General features: G+C 39.0%; 3 protein-coding genes across 3 annotated transcripts; 2 read left to right on the forward strand and 1 right to left on the reverse strand.

The window, feature by feature from the left end:
• The first annotated feature begins 233 nt into the window (after nt 1–233).
• On the forward strand, nt 234–1,826 carry LOC140788435 (noroxomaritidine synthase-like). Its single transcript, XM_073137681.1, has one exon. It carries the CDS (start codon nt 234–236, stop codon nt 1,824–1,826), a length of 1,593 nt encoding a protein of 530 aa, XP_072993782.1.
• Nucleotides 1,827–2,874: 1,048 nt separating this feature from the next.
• On the forward strand, nt 2,875–8,362 carry LOC140788020 (uncharacterized). The gene is made up of 5 exons (XM_073137101.1): nt 2,875–3,224; nt 4,728–4,862; nt 7,068–7,205; nt 7,355–7,441; nt 7,682–8,362. Coding segments are annotated over exons 1-5 (597 nt in total). The 5' UTR covers nt 2,875–3,223; the 3' UTR covers nt 7,918–8,362.
• An 832-nt stretch (nt 8,363–9,194) lies between these two features.
• LOC140788267 (large ribosomal subunit protein eL37x) lies at nt 9,195–11,327 on the reverse strand. Its single transcript, XM_073137450.1, has 4 exons — nt 11,058–11,327; nt 10,830–10,965; nt 9,837–9,938; nt 9,195–9,479 (listed from the first exon to the last, which is right to left on the reverse strand). Exons 1-4 carry the CDS (start codon nt 11,058–11,060, stop codon nt 9,433–9,435), a joined length of 288 nt encoding a protein of 95 aa, XP_072993551.1. The 5' UTR covers nt 11,061–11,327; the 3' UTR covers nt 9,195–9,432.
• Between the last annotated feature and the right edge of the window lies 1 nt (nt 11,328).

Raw genomic sequence — 11,328 nt, forward strand, 5'->3', positions numbered from 1 at the left:
ATTTGATGATAGGATGCTTTACTGAATATATCTTCAATCTAATTAGCTCGTACTGCTGTCATTAATACATGTACAATAGGAACTTCTAGAGGGAGGGTGTACACGTGTCAAATCGGAGCATCTCATGCAATATGCATGCATGCCCCGCCACCTAACTACAAGTATAAATGGCAAGCTAGCGCATATAATATTTCACTCTAAACAATATTACTCCCCTCCCAAGACACCTTACAATGCCTTCACTTAATGGTTTACTTCCCCTACCAATTTCCACTCTACCAAACACCTACCTTGCAATGTTCATCTCACTCATGGCTCCATTGCTTCTCATTTTGGTCCTCTTCCACCGTGTGACCAAGCGAAGCGTAAATCCGGTGAACTGGCCCTTTCTCGGCATGCTCCCCGGCTTAGTCGCGAACACGCCACACCTCCACCACTGGACCACCAACCTCGCTGCCAACAACGACGGCAACTGCGAATTCAAGGGTCCCTGGCTCTCCGGCATGAACATCTTCTTCACTGCCGATCCGGTGAACACGAACCACATCTTTAGCCTGAACAGGCAAAACTATGTCAAGGGCTCAAAGATCACCGACATATTTGATATCCTCGGCAACGGCCTTATCACCGCCAACGACGATTCCTGGCTGCATCAGCGGCGGCGTGCCCACACGCTCATTAGCTCTAATAATTTCCGGGTCTTTCTGGCCGCCTCCGCCCGCAAGAAAGTCGAGGAGGGGCTCCTACCCTTGTTGAACCACGCGGCGTCGACGGGGAAGGCCGTTGACCTGCAAGACGTATTCCTGAGGTATACCTTCGACGTGTCTTGCGTTTCCCTCTTTGGCGTCGACACGAATTGCCTCTCGCTGGGGTTACCGACGATAGCATTTGCTGCGGCGACGGATGACGTCACCGAGGGGCTACTCTACCGTCACTTTCTTCCCATGAAATGGTGGAAGCTGCTGAGGTGGCTGAGAGTGGGGAAGGAGAAGAAGTTTGCTGCCGCTTGGCAAGTCCTTGACGAATTCATTTACCAACAGATATCAAAGAAGAAAGAAGAGATAAAAAGAAAAGAGTATAATAAAGAACCCTCCCCCACCTTTGATTTGTTATCGTCATATATTGAGGATCCCATGGAGGCGAAGATGACGTCGGACTACGACACGTTCCTCCGCGACACAGTAATAAATAATATCGTCGCAGGCAGGGACACATCCGCCAGCAGCCTCACATGGTTCATCTATATGCTAACGAAGCATCGAGACGTGGAAGCAAAGATCCTAGATGAGCTCCGAGCAATCGCTCCATCGACTGATGCTTTAAATGATGATCAGCTTGTTAGCTTCGACGTGAAGGACCTCAACAAGCTTGTCTACTTATCGGCTGCCATCTACGAGAGCCTTCGGTTATTTCCGCCGGTCCCATTCAACCATAGGACTGCAAAGTATTCCGACGAGCTGCCGAGTGGGCACAGAGTGCAGCCTGGGGCGCTGATAATTGCTTCCGTATATGCGATGGGAAGGATGGAGAAGGTGTGGGGGAAGGACTGCAATGAGTTTAAACCGGAGCGGTGGATAACGGAGGGCGGCACGGTGCGGCACGAGGCAACCTATAAGTTTTCGGTGTTCAGCACCGGGCCAAGGATGTGCGTAGGGAAAGACACCGCATTGACGATGGTAAAGATCGCGGCGGCCGCCTTGGTCTACAACTTTGAGGTGGAGATGGTGGAGGGGCACGTCGTGGAGCCGAAGTTGTCGGTTCTTCTAGCGATGAAGAACGGGTTGAAGGTTAAGGTGAAAACGAGGAAAGTACATGGCCGCTGTTGATTGAAGCTAGTTATCCAAGTTATGAATAATGGTTGCAGAATATTAATATAGCTTGCTAGCTACTTAAGCGTTTGTATCACTTAGTGATCATATATGTTTTATTTGTGGATATACTGCATTTAGATATATGCAGCTTGAAAACCATATATATATATATATTTATTCGTCTGCAGATCACAATGACAGTGTTAAATTCTAAAATATAAAAATCAAAGGTTTTTTTATTAGTCGGTAATTTTCGCATAGTTTAGTAGGGCAACGATAGTGATCATGATAACAATATATCGACAATAATTAGTAACAATGGGCATGATAACAACTTTGGAATGAGAAATAATGATTGCCAGCTAGCTATTCGTCAGGTGGGTTTTGGAGGGTAAAAGTCGTCGTCGGTCAATGTGATGTGTTGACATGGCGAATAAGAATAAGAACTATTCGTGGGGGCATGAGTGGATGATATAATAACACTTAGTTTAATTTACTCCCCCTTGAGTGAAAGCCATACATATGTGAAGGTGCCAATGGAAACGGGCTTCAGAGAGCCATTTCATTGAGGGCGAGATAGAATGGGCGGGGTGCGGGCACAAGAGGTCTGGTGTCCGAGCTACTTGGTCAGATAAGGACTACGGAATGACTGAGATGGAATAGAGAAAGAACGAGAAAGCGCTGTAGGGATACAGTGTGAAAACTTTTAAATAATTTATTTTGGAGCATTTGAATCAAATTTTTTTTTAAAATAGTAAAAATTAAGTTATTGTGCATATTTGTATGTTGTATTAATTATATATATTTTAGTATAAAAAGATGTGTATTTAGAATAAAAGATAAATATATTTAATTTCAAGAGCTTAAATTTACTATTATTTAAAATCTAAGCTTTTTTTTTTCCCTGCAAATAACCTCTGATTTTTATAATAATTTCCCATATTATGGGATGCAAACCGTCTTATGTCTCACTCCACCAATTAGTTTCTGCTTTAAATTTTATTATTATCAAATTATATACCAAATACCGTCAATGCCTTGCCATCGCCATTGGTTATCATTTGCTTTAAAATTTTGAAAACTATCCGTTTGTTCCTCTTTTCCCTTGCTAGAAGCATTAAGCTTCATCTAAAGGAAGGAAGAAAGAAAAAAGAAAAGAAAAAGAGAAGGCGGAGGGAAGACCATTTCCCTTCGTGTTGAGGCGAAAGGAAGGGGAGAAAACAAAACCTCAATGATTCGATTCTTCCCCACTTTGGTGGGCCTCTCGCTTTGGTTGGACTCTTCATGCCATCACCAGCTTCCTTCCGCTGCTTTGCCTCTTCTTCTCCTCCATACAATTTGACTTTGAACGAGGACATGCGCACAGTCCGTGAAATAGAGGAGGTTCTAAGAGCTCCGAAATCGATCCGAACAGTAAGTCTGAATCATCTTCTTCTTTTTTGTTCCTTTTTTCGTTTGTCCGCAAATTCGGTTGTGGGTCTGTTTTGTTATGTGGGTATTTGTTATTTTTGAGGATGGAAAAGCATGATAGTTAGATGTGGATTGAGTATGGGAGGATCCATGGAAGTACGATTTGGAGACAAGTTAGTAATAGTTGGCTCTATCTTTCTGGCGATCGGTTCTTTTCTGGTAGTTTGAAGTATGAGAAGTTTAAGAGCATGTCATGTAACATCCCCTCTTCGAGTTTTGGAGATATTTTACCTCATATTTGGTGAAAAAGTAAAAAAGACTTTTGGTTTATAAGAGTTTTGGAGGTATTTAACTCGTATTTGATGAGGAAACAAGCTCTATTAGCTGTATGAAAAAAAAGGGCATTTCTTTGGATAGAATTTTAATGGATGAATTTTTTGTCATTTACACTCGTCGCGAATTTTGCATGATAAGTTGCTATCTTTCTCTCTCTTTCTCTCAAAAGAAAAAAATAAATAAAAACAAAATTTGCTTTGCTGAAATCTTGATTTGTTTCCTGAAGCCCAGGGCCGTAATATAAGAAGAACAAATTTTTAACTCCACCATGTATGTCTAAGATTAGATTATGCAAGAAAGTGACTTTACAAAGTAAAGCTTGATATCCCTTAATTCGACATGTATTTGCCATTTACGGCAGCATATAAAGGCACGGTATTGTAGCTTTTCTGGAGATTATTCTCTACGGAGAGTATGAACAAAATTTATTTACACAATTTGTTAAAACATAGTTGTCATAAAAGGTCGTTATATAAGAAAACTGTTGATAGAGAAGTCATGCACTATGCTTGCTGGCTCATAAACATATCAGGTCCTGTGACATTCATACAATCATTTGTGCTTTTGAGAAGATGGATTCTTGCCCTTTGTTTGTTTGAAAGAGTCAAGGTTTGGAGCTTCTAAGTTTCCAATTTGCTGGGCTCTTTCATTAAATATATCTGCATTTTCAACCGCATAATCATTGCATAACATGAGATGATATAACTTAAGATGTGCTATCAGAAAGTCTTTCATCTGAATGTTGGAGCAACTTTCTCCCAATCCAAAAAGTTAACCAGGAGTTGTACTCCATGAATTTACTATTACACTGTTCTTATTTTGTTTATGACAGCTATTCCTTTATCAGTATTTCTTCTTCTTTTTAAAAAAGAATTTGATCTTAGATATGAAAAGTGTTTTCTCAACATTTCAATTGGTTCTAGTTTATGAATTAGGTACTTAGTTAATCAAGTTGTTTGGTATGTTTCATGCGCAACCATCCAACACATTGGGTAGACATATTTGAGTTGCTTCTGCCTGGTGTAAAAGAACAATATTATTTGATTCTTTGTGGCTTCAGTTTATAATCTTCACCTATCAAAAGGCAACATAGCTTTATTTTGTAATTCAACGCTCCTATGCTGATATACTGAAACTGATATTTCAAGTTACTTATTTGATTCTTGATAGTGTATCCTCAAGTAAAGGTGAGAGAACATGAAGACACAGTTACATTACATGAAGAGGAAACATCGTTTCTAATAAGAGTCACTGAATCTCTTTCTTTAGAAGGCCATTCATCCACAAGAACTCCAACTAACAGTGGTAAATAAATTTCTTTGACTTGAAGTGCAGCAATCTTTAGCATGATTTTGAATTTTATTTATAGCCTTTCAGATTTTTATGAGATGTCCCTTATTTTAGTGACTTTTCTTCAGTGTTACCTTTTTATTGCAATAAATCAAGTCTTGATGTTTGTGTTTCTATGCCATGGAGAGGATTGGACCAACACACCTTTTACAAGTTCTATATATTCACCTAGAGCATGATATAATGACATTGAGGAAATATTTCTGTTGACCACTTTTATGAATTTCACTTTGTTCACATAAAAGAATACTTAGAGGAGCCTCTTAAGTCAATTCAGTTTTATGAATTTTCACTTCGTTGATCTAAAACAAGATAATGATAATTCCAGCTATTTCCAGGATTTTTTTTTTGGTTGATTCAACTTTATAAGTTCCAATGTATTAAAAAGCGGTTGCGGATTGCGGGTGGTCACCCCCACCTTCTAGCACCTAGGTGGAAGATAGGCGCTAAGGTGGTGTAGTATTTTAATAAAAAATAAAAAATAATTATATATGAACATGTAATAATTTTTAATATAGATAAAAATTGATACTAAGATTGCAAGTAGTTAAAAATTTAGAATTATAACTAATATTTTTTTTCTCCTTTAACGATTACTGAGATTCTAGAAAACTAGAAAATTAAAAAATCCCCATACTACCCTTCAGTACTACTCTCAAATGCCAATTTGTATCTGTTTGTAGTAGGGGTAAACTTAGAAACATAGGAAAAAAAAAGCTTGAAAAAGAGAGAAGTTGAAAGAGCGAGAGATCTGCATCTCGATGCTCAATGTCATTGGAGAGGGAGAGAAGGCCTTCTGCTGCTGCTGTTCATGTCGCTGCCGCTGCTGCTCGTGTTGCCATTGCCGCTAGTGCTGCCGTTGCCCCTGCGGCAAGGGCTTACAGATGTTGTCGTTGCCGCTCGTGTTGCCATTGCCGCTAGTGCTGCCGTTGCCCCTGCGGCAAGGGCTTACAGATGTTGTTGTTGCCGCTCGTGCTGCCATTGCGGCAAGGGCTTGCCGACGCTGTCGCTCGTCTTGCCGCTGCGGTAAGGGCTTGCCGTCGCTTGCTAGCGTTGCCGCTCGAGAGAGGAGGATCGAGGGAGATGGATTTAGGGCAGAATAGGAGGATTGAGTGAGAGAGGAGACTGATCATAATATTTTTTTCTTAAGTTAGCCAGAACTCGACCCGACCCATGTCTATCGACCCGACCTGTGTCTACCAACAAGGCGGGCCACTAGGTGCCAAAGTGGCCCTTCCCGAGCTCCAATGCGGGCTGCCTGCTTTTGGCAGGCTTCATTGCTACTTTGCGAGGCGGCTGGTGCGCCGCCCTGCCATGGCGGCCGCCATTACTGCTTTTCAAAACAGTGATAAATTCTCTTGCCGAATTAAAATTTATATCAAAAAAATATGCTTGCAAGAGAGTTACATAATACATTTCTATGGTATATAAAGTTGAACACAAAATAGTATAATACTGGATTAGAGAATGAAAAACCTTTCATTGCTGAAGCTGAAACTTTGAGATGGACCCTACTCAGCATACGAGCACAAGTTATCAAACTTCGTCATCAAGTCAGATTAGCAACTCTTAATCAATGTGTTGTTACAAAAGTCTAATTACCCTTGACACTGGAGACATCTGTTTGTGGACATTTTGCCTTGTAAGAATTCTACAAATTTCTTCTCTCTCCCATTGTTATAGGCAGGTTAATCAAATTGCTAATAGATTAGCCAACCTAAGGAGAGTTTTGCTTTTCTCTACTTTTTGTGTTGGCTCAATGCATGGGAATCTGGATGTTCTACCGTATAGCGAGGTTTTATGAATCCATGTGGATACCTAAGGCTCCTTGTGTCTGGTTTTGAGGTAATGAATGTTGTAGAATTGTAAAGTTGGAGTCAGAGATTTAAATTCTTTCTTCTATGAAAAAATTAAGGTTGCTTCTTCTTTATTTCAAATGATTCTGCTTAAGCTCCATCTAGATCTTGTTTTTCGTTAAAGAACTACATGCTTAAATTTGAGAAGTAGAAGTAGTAGGCATTTTTTTTTTCATTGCAAGACAACTTGATCGTTCATATTTCCATAAGAACACAGTGCTAATTCATGGATCTTTAATCAAGTATCACTAAATGATCTTATAAGCGTTCGATCTAACCTCGCCGCTACCTTTTTATCTTTCAGGAAGGAGTTCTAAAAGTTGTCCTGTTTCAAAATTTGCGAAAGATAGAAATTCTGAGAATCATCCGCCTTTGACATACGCAAAAGATTCCAAGTCCTTTACTAAGAGTTCGCCATTATGTCTTACATCTCCATCTAAAGGTTTGATAGTGTACCAAATGAAAATGCTAAAGTGTCTGTTACACTTCAAGAGGGATGGTTAAATAGTATGCCAAATAAACAATGCTACAGTAGCTTTTACACTTCGAAAGGGATGTCAGCCACATAATCCTCAAAATTTTCTATTGCAGGAAGCACTTCCAGGGTCGGTGAAGACAACAGAACCAACAACAGATCTAGCTTGGTTTCACGGCCTCGAGCTGTGTTGTCAAGTCCAGGTGCTCTTTCATCTCATAAAATGTTAAAACTTTCAAATATAGAATTAAGTTCTATAGATGCATTGATGGAAAACCTACCTAGTCATGTTAAATTGATCATAATGTTAAATGTATTAATATTGCCAGTATTGTTGCTTTTCCTTGACTGAAAGCTGCCAACCGCGAGCCTTAGTTTTGTTATGTTTTTCTCCCTGCACTTTCATTTTCATATGGCTGGAGCTGACAGATTGAATGCTACAGACAATGATGATCTAATTGGAAACCAGAATCTACAACTTGAGGAGAAAAATGTGCAACAAATGAAACAGAGCGCAAATCAACAATCACAAAAGAAGAGCACTAATCGAAATTCCCAATACCTAAGAAAGACCTCTCACAAGCATGCTAGAGCTGAAAGTCCTCTCAGAAGATCAAAACCTCCAGCAGAAAATCATAGCAGCAGTAATAAAAAGCTTCCTCCAGTCTGCACTAAGTGAGGAATCATGAAGAGGTTAAGCTAGCATTCCGGGGAAATGCAGTATGGATTCCATAGATTTTATGCATCCACCTGCCATTTTTGGACCCTTATACTTAGCTTGCCTTCATCCACACGGAGCTGCAGTTTGCACCTGTGGATTTGCTCCAAGAATACTTCTGGAGAAGTCCTTGTCTTCTAAACCACATTTTTCTTGGCATTGATGCTTTGGCCTATCTATAGCTTGATTCATGTACAGTACCCAATTGAGATATTTGTGTCAAATTATATCTGAATAAGCTAGTGTATGGGGATTACAGCAGAAAGATGTATATTCCAGCAGCCCAGATATCATGCTGCATGCTGTTTTCATCTATGATGTGCAAAATTCTGAAGATGTTGCCATTATATTCCATTTTACAGAAATTTTTAAATAAAATCCCTCCTCGTGGTGTTCACTCTCTACACATACCAGATACAATTCTTGTGTAGTTTTTGGGCTCTGATGCAGAGATTAAAAAAAAAAAAATGCGACCGACAACATTGGTGAGCTATGTAACATTCAATCATGTACATTGAAAAGGTAAATTCTATAACGAGACCTTCAAAATGTTAAAGCCACTCAGTTAAAGCCACTCGATCAAGCTCGGCTTGAAAATAAGCTAACCCAAGCTTAATCTTCAAATAAGCTCGAAAATAATTTTGAGCCAAGATTGATCATGAGACTCGTGATAATATAATGTATTTAATGCTTTCTATATTATACTATACTTTTATTATTTCTAAATTTATTTAAATTGATTGTTTTGTATTCTGACCTTGTAGTGTTAAATTCTGAATTCTAATTTTATCATCTATTTTCTAAATACATAGATATATCTATTTTTATAATATTTATAATTTTAAAATATGTTTTATTTTAAATTTGATTCAACTCTAAATTAAACTCAATTTAATTTAAACTTGGTCGGACTTAAAATTTAACTTGAGTTGATTAAAACTTAAAATTACTTATTGATCAACTCATTTAACTCGTTTAAATTTAAGCTTACCTCAAGCTTAGATTGATTACAAATCTAAGCTTGAGCTTAGCTTGACTACAAATCTAGGCTCGAAATTATTTTCTCAAGCTCGGCTAGATTACACCCCAAGGTGCAGGCGTACTGATCTGGGATAAAACCAATGTCAGCATCAGATAGCCAATAGCACGCTTTAAGGCTCGGACAGACATAAACCGGAGAAGATAGTATGGTCATGTTAAATGCAAGGGAGGCCCCCTCATATACTAACCCGCACGACTCAACCAAGCAAATGAAACATTTTTGCCCAGCACACTTGAGAATACAATGCATTGTCAAATAACAGGGAGGGTTATAGTTCTGCATTGGAATCTTTCATAATCTGTTGGATAAATAATACTCAAAAGTTGCATTGAACTTGACCAATAACAAAACAAAATTTGCGCTTCTTCCACCTAACTTAGCAAGACAAAACCTAGACAATAAACCAAAGCATATTCTTGATTCATGAAACAAGCTCAACTTGAAGCAGCAGCAGCTCTTTTCCTCGGAGCAGCCTCAGTTCCTGAAAGAGAGCAAAATTGAGGAAGGTGATCAGAAGTCAATATCACACTTTCTCAATTCCAGGATTTTCCTACGCATGAATAGAATGAGAAAAATCAACACTAATAACTGATAGTTGATTCTGATAAACATTGGCATGGCATTTCTCTGGTCCAAATAAAAAAAAAGAAGCTGGCTAACAAAATCTAATAGCTGGAAAATTCCTTGGCAAATAAAATAGCAATAAATCAACACAGAAATGCTAATAACAATTAATGTTGAGCACTGTTGATATAACAATAAAACATGAACTTGTCATGAAGGACTAAACATGTTTTAATCCTTAGACACACTTACTGGACAAAGAAATAAACAATACCTTCTCTGAAGTTGCTCTTGAATCTTCGAGGCACATGACGAAGATACCTCATCCTTCCAGTGCCAGTAGTCTTCCTCCTAATGGCCTTCACACTCCAGTTATCTGTTTCATAATTTAAATACGGTAAGAGGATGCCCATAAAGTTATACATATAAACCACTGTAGGAAGCTAAGATAACAAATATCAACCAGAAGAACTGACAGCAGATGATATTGTGTCATAAAATGCATTCGGCTCAATGTTACACATTCCTGTACAATTTACAATATATAGTAGAACAAGCATATAGAACATGAACAAGTTGAACTAGATCAACTAGATGCAGAAAGGAAAGAAGATGGAACAACACAGACACTGTGCTTGCCCTATGGAGAAGTCAATTAGTTTACAGAACTTTAACTGATGCAAATTCATGGAATAGTTTCATACTCAAAAGGAAGGAATAATCATGGAGTTGCCATTTCATAAATTTCATGGAGTAGCAAACAATCATTCTTATCATTATACATGTATGGGCTTGCTAAAATCAATCTCTGAACGCATGCATTGGTATGACACCTTGACTAACTTCATGCATTAGAAGATGATGATTTCAAGGTTTCTGAATTTTTCATTTTCATGTGCAAACAAAAGATCTCTCCTTCCTTTTTTATTTTAGTAAACTATACCCAACAACCAGAGTCTTCTAACGAAATCAATCCAAAACACTGCAACTTAATTGCCCTAGCAAAATAACACAGGATCTAAATCCACGAGACGATATCATTGCCAAATACACAAGAAAAGTAAATCTACCCACCAAAATGATACATAATCAAATGTTCAGGTATTCAATTCCATCATACTTGACTGTTAGACCACAAAGTTAATAGCTTTATCCAAAAGTAGCAAAAGAACCAAATCAAACAACTTTTACTTGACCAAAAGATTGAAGCTTGAAAAGATGTAAACAACGAGGAAGGAGATCGAGAGGACGGATAAATCCAACTTACACTTGCGGATACGAGCAGCAGGGTAGCCGCAGGAAGAGCAGGTACTCTTCTGGAGATGAAAGCTCCTCCGCCCGCACCTCACGCAAAGGGTGTGGGTCTTGTTCCTCCGCTTCCCAAAGCTTCCTGTGCCCTTTCCCTGCCACGAGTCAACGAGATCGCAATTAGGGTTACGGTTTTCGAAGCGAGATAAGAATCCATCCGAGAACACAAGATTAGGGCTTCGTTTACCATCTCTGTCAGGCGCTCTCTTCTCGCTCGTAAGAAACCCTAGAACGAGAGTTATTATAGCGGACTCCTCGCAGACTTCTTTTAATTAATAAACTGCCCGCTCTGATTGGCACATGCAAAGCACGTGCATTTACTTCTTCGGAGATAGTCGATCGCCTACATGCTCAGGTGCTGGAATTTGCTGCGGCTAAATCAAATCTTTGTTCGCTTTCCCTCTCTCCGACTTTCGTCGATCTCCTTTGCAATCAAATCTCTAATCTCATCGCGTCTT

Source organism: Typha latifolia, chromosome 5 (assembly GCF_019914945.1).
Source record: "Typha latifolia isolate L0001 chromosome 5, TyphaL0001v2, whole genome shotgun sequence".
Lineage (NCBI taxonomy): Eukaryota > Viridiplantae > Streptophyta > Magnoliopsida > Poales > Typhaceae > Typha > Typha latifolia.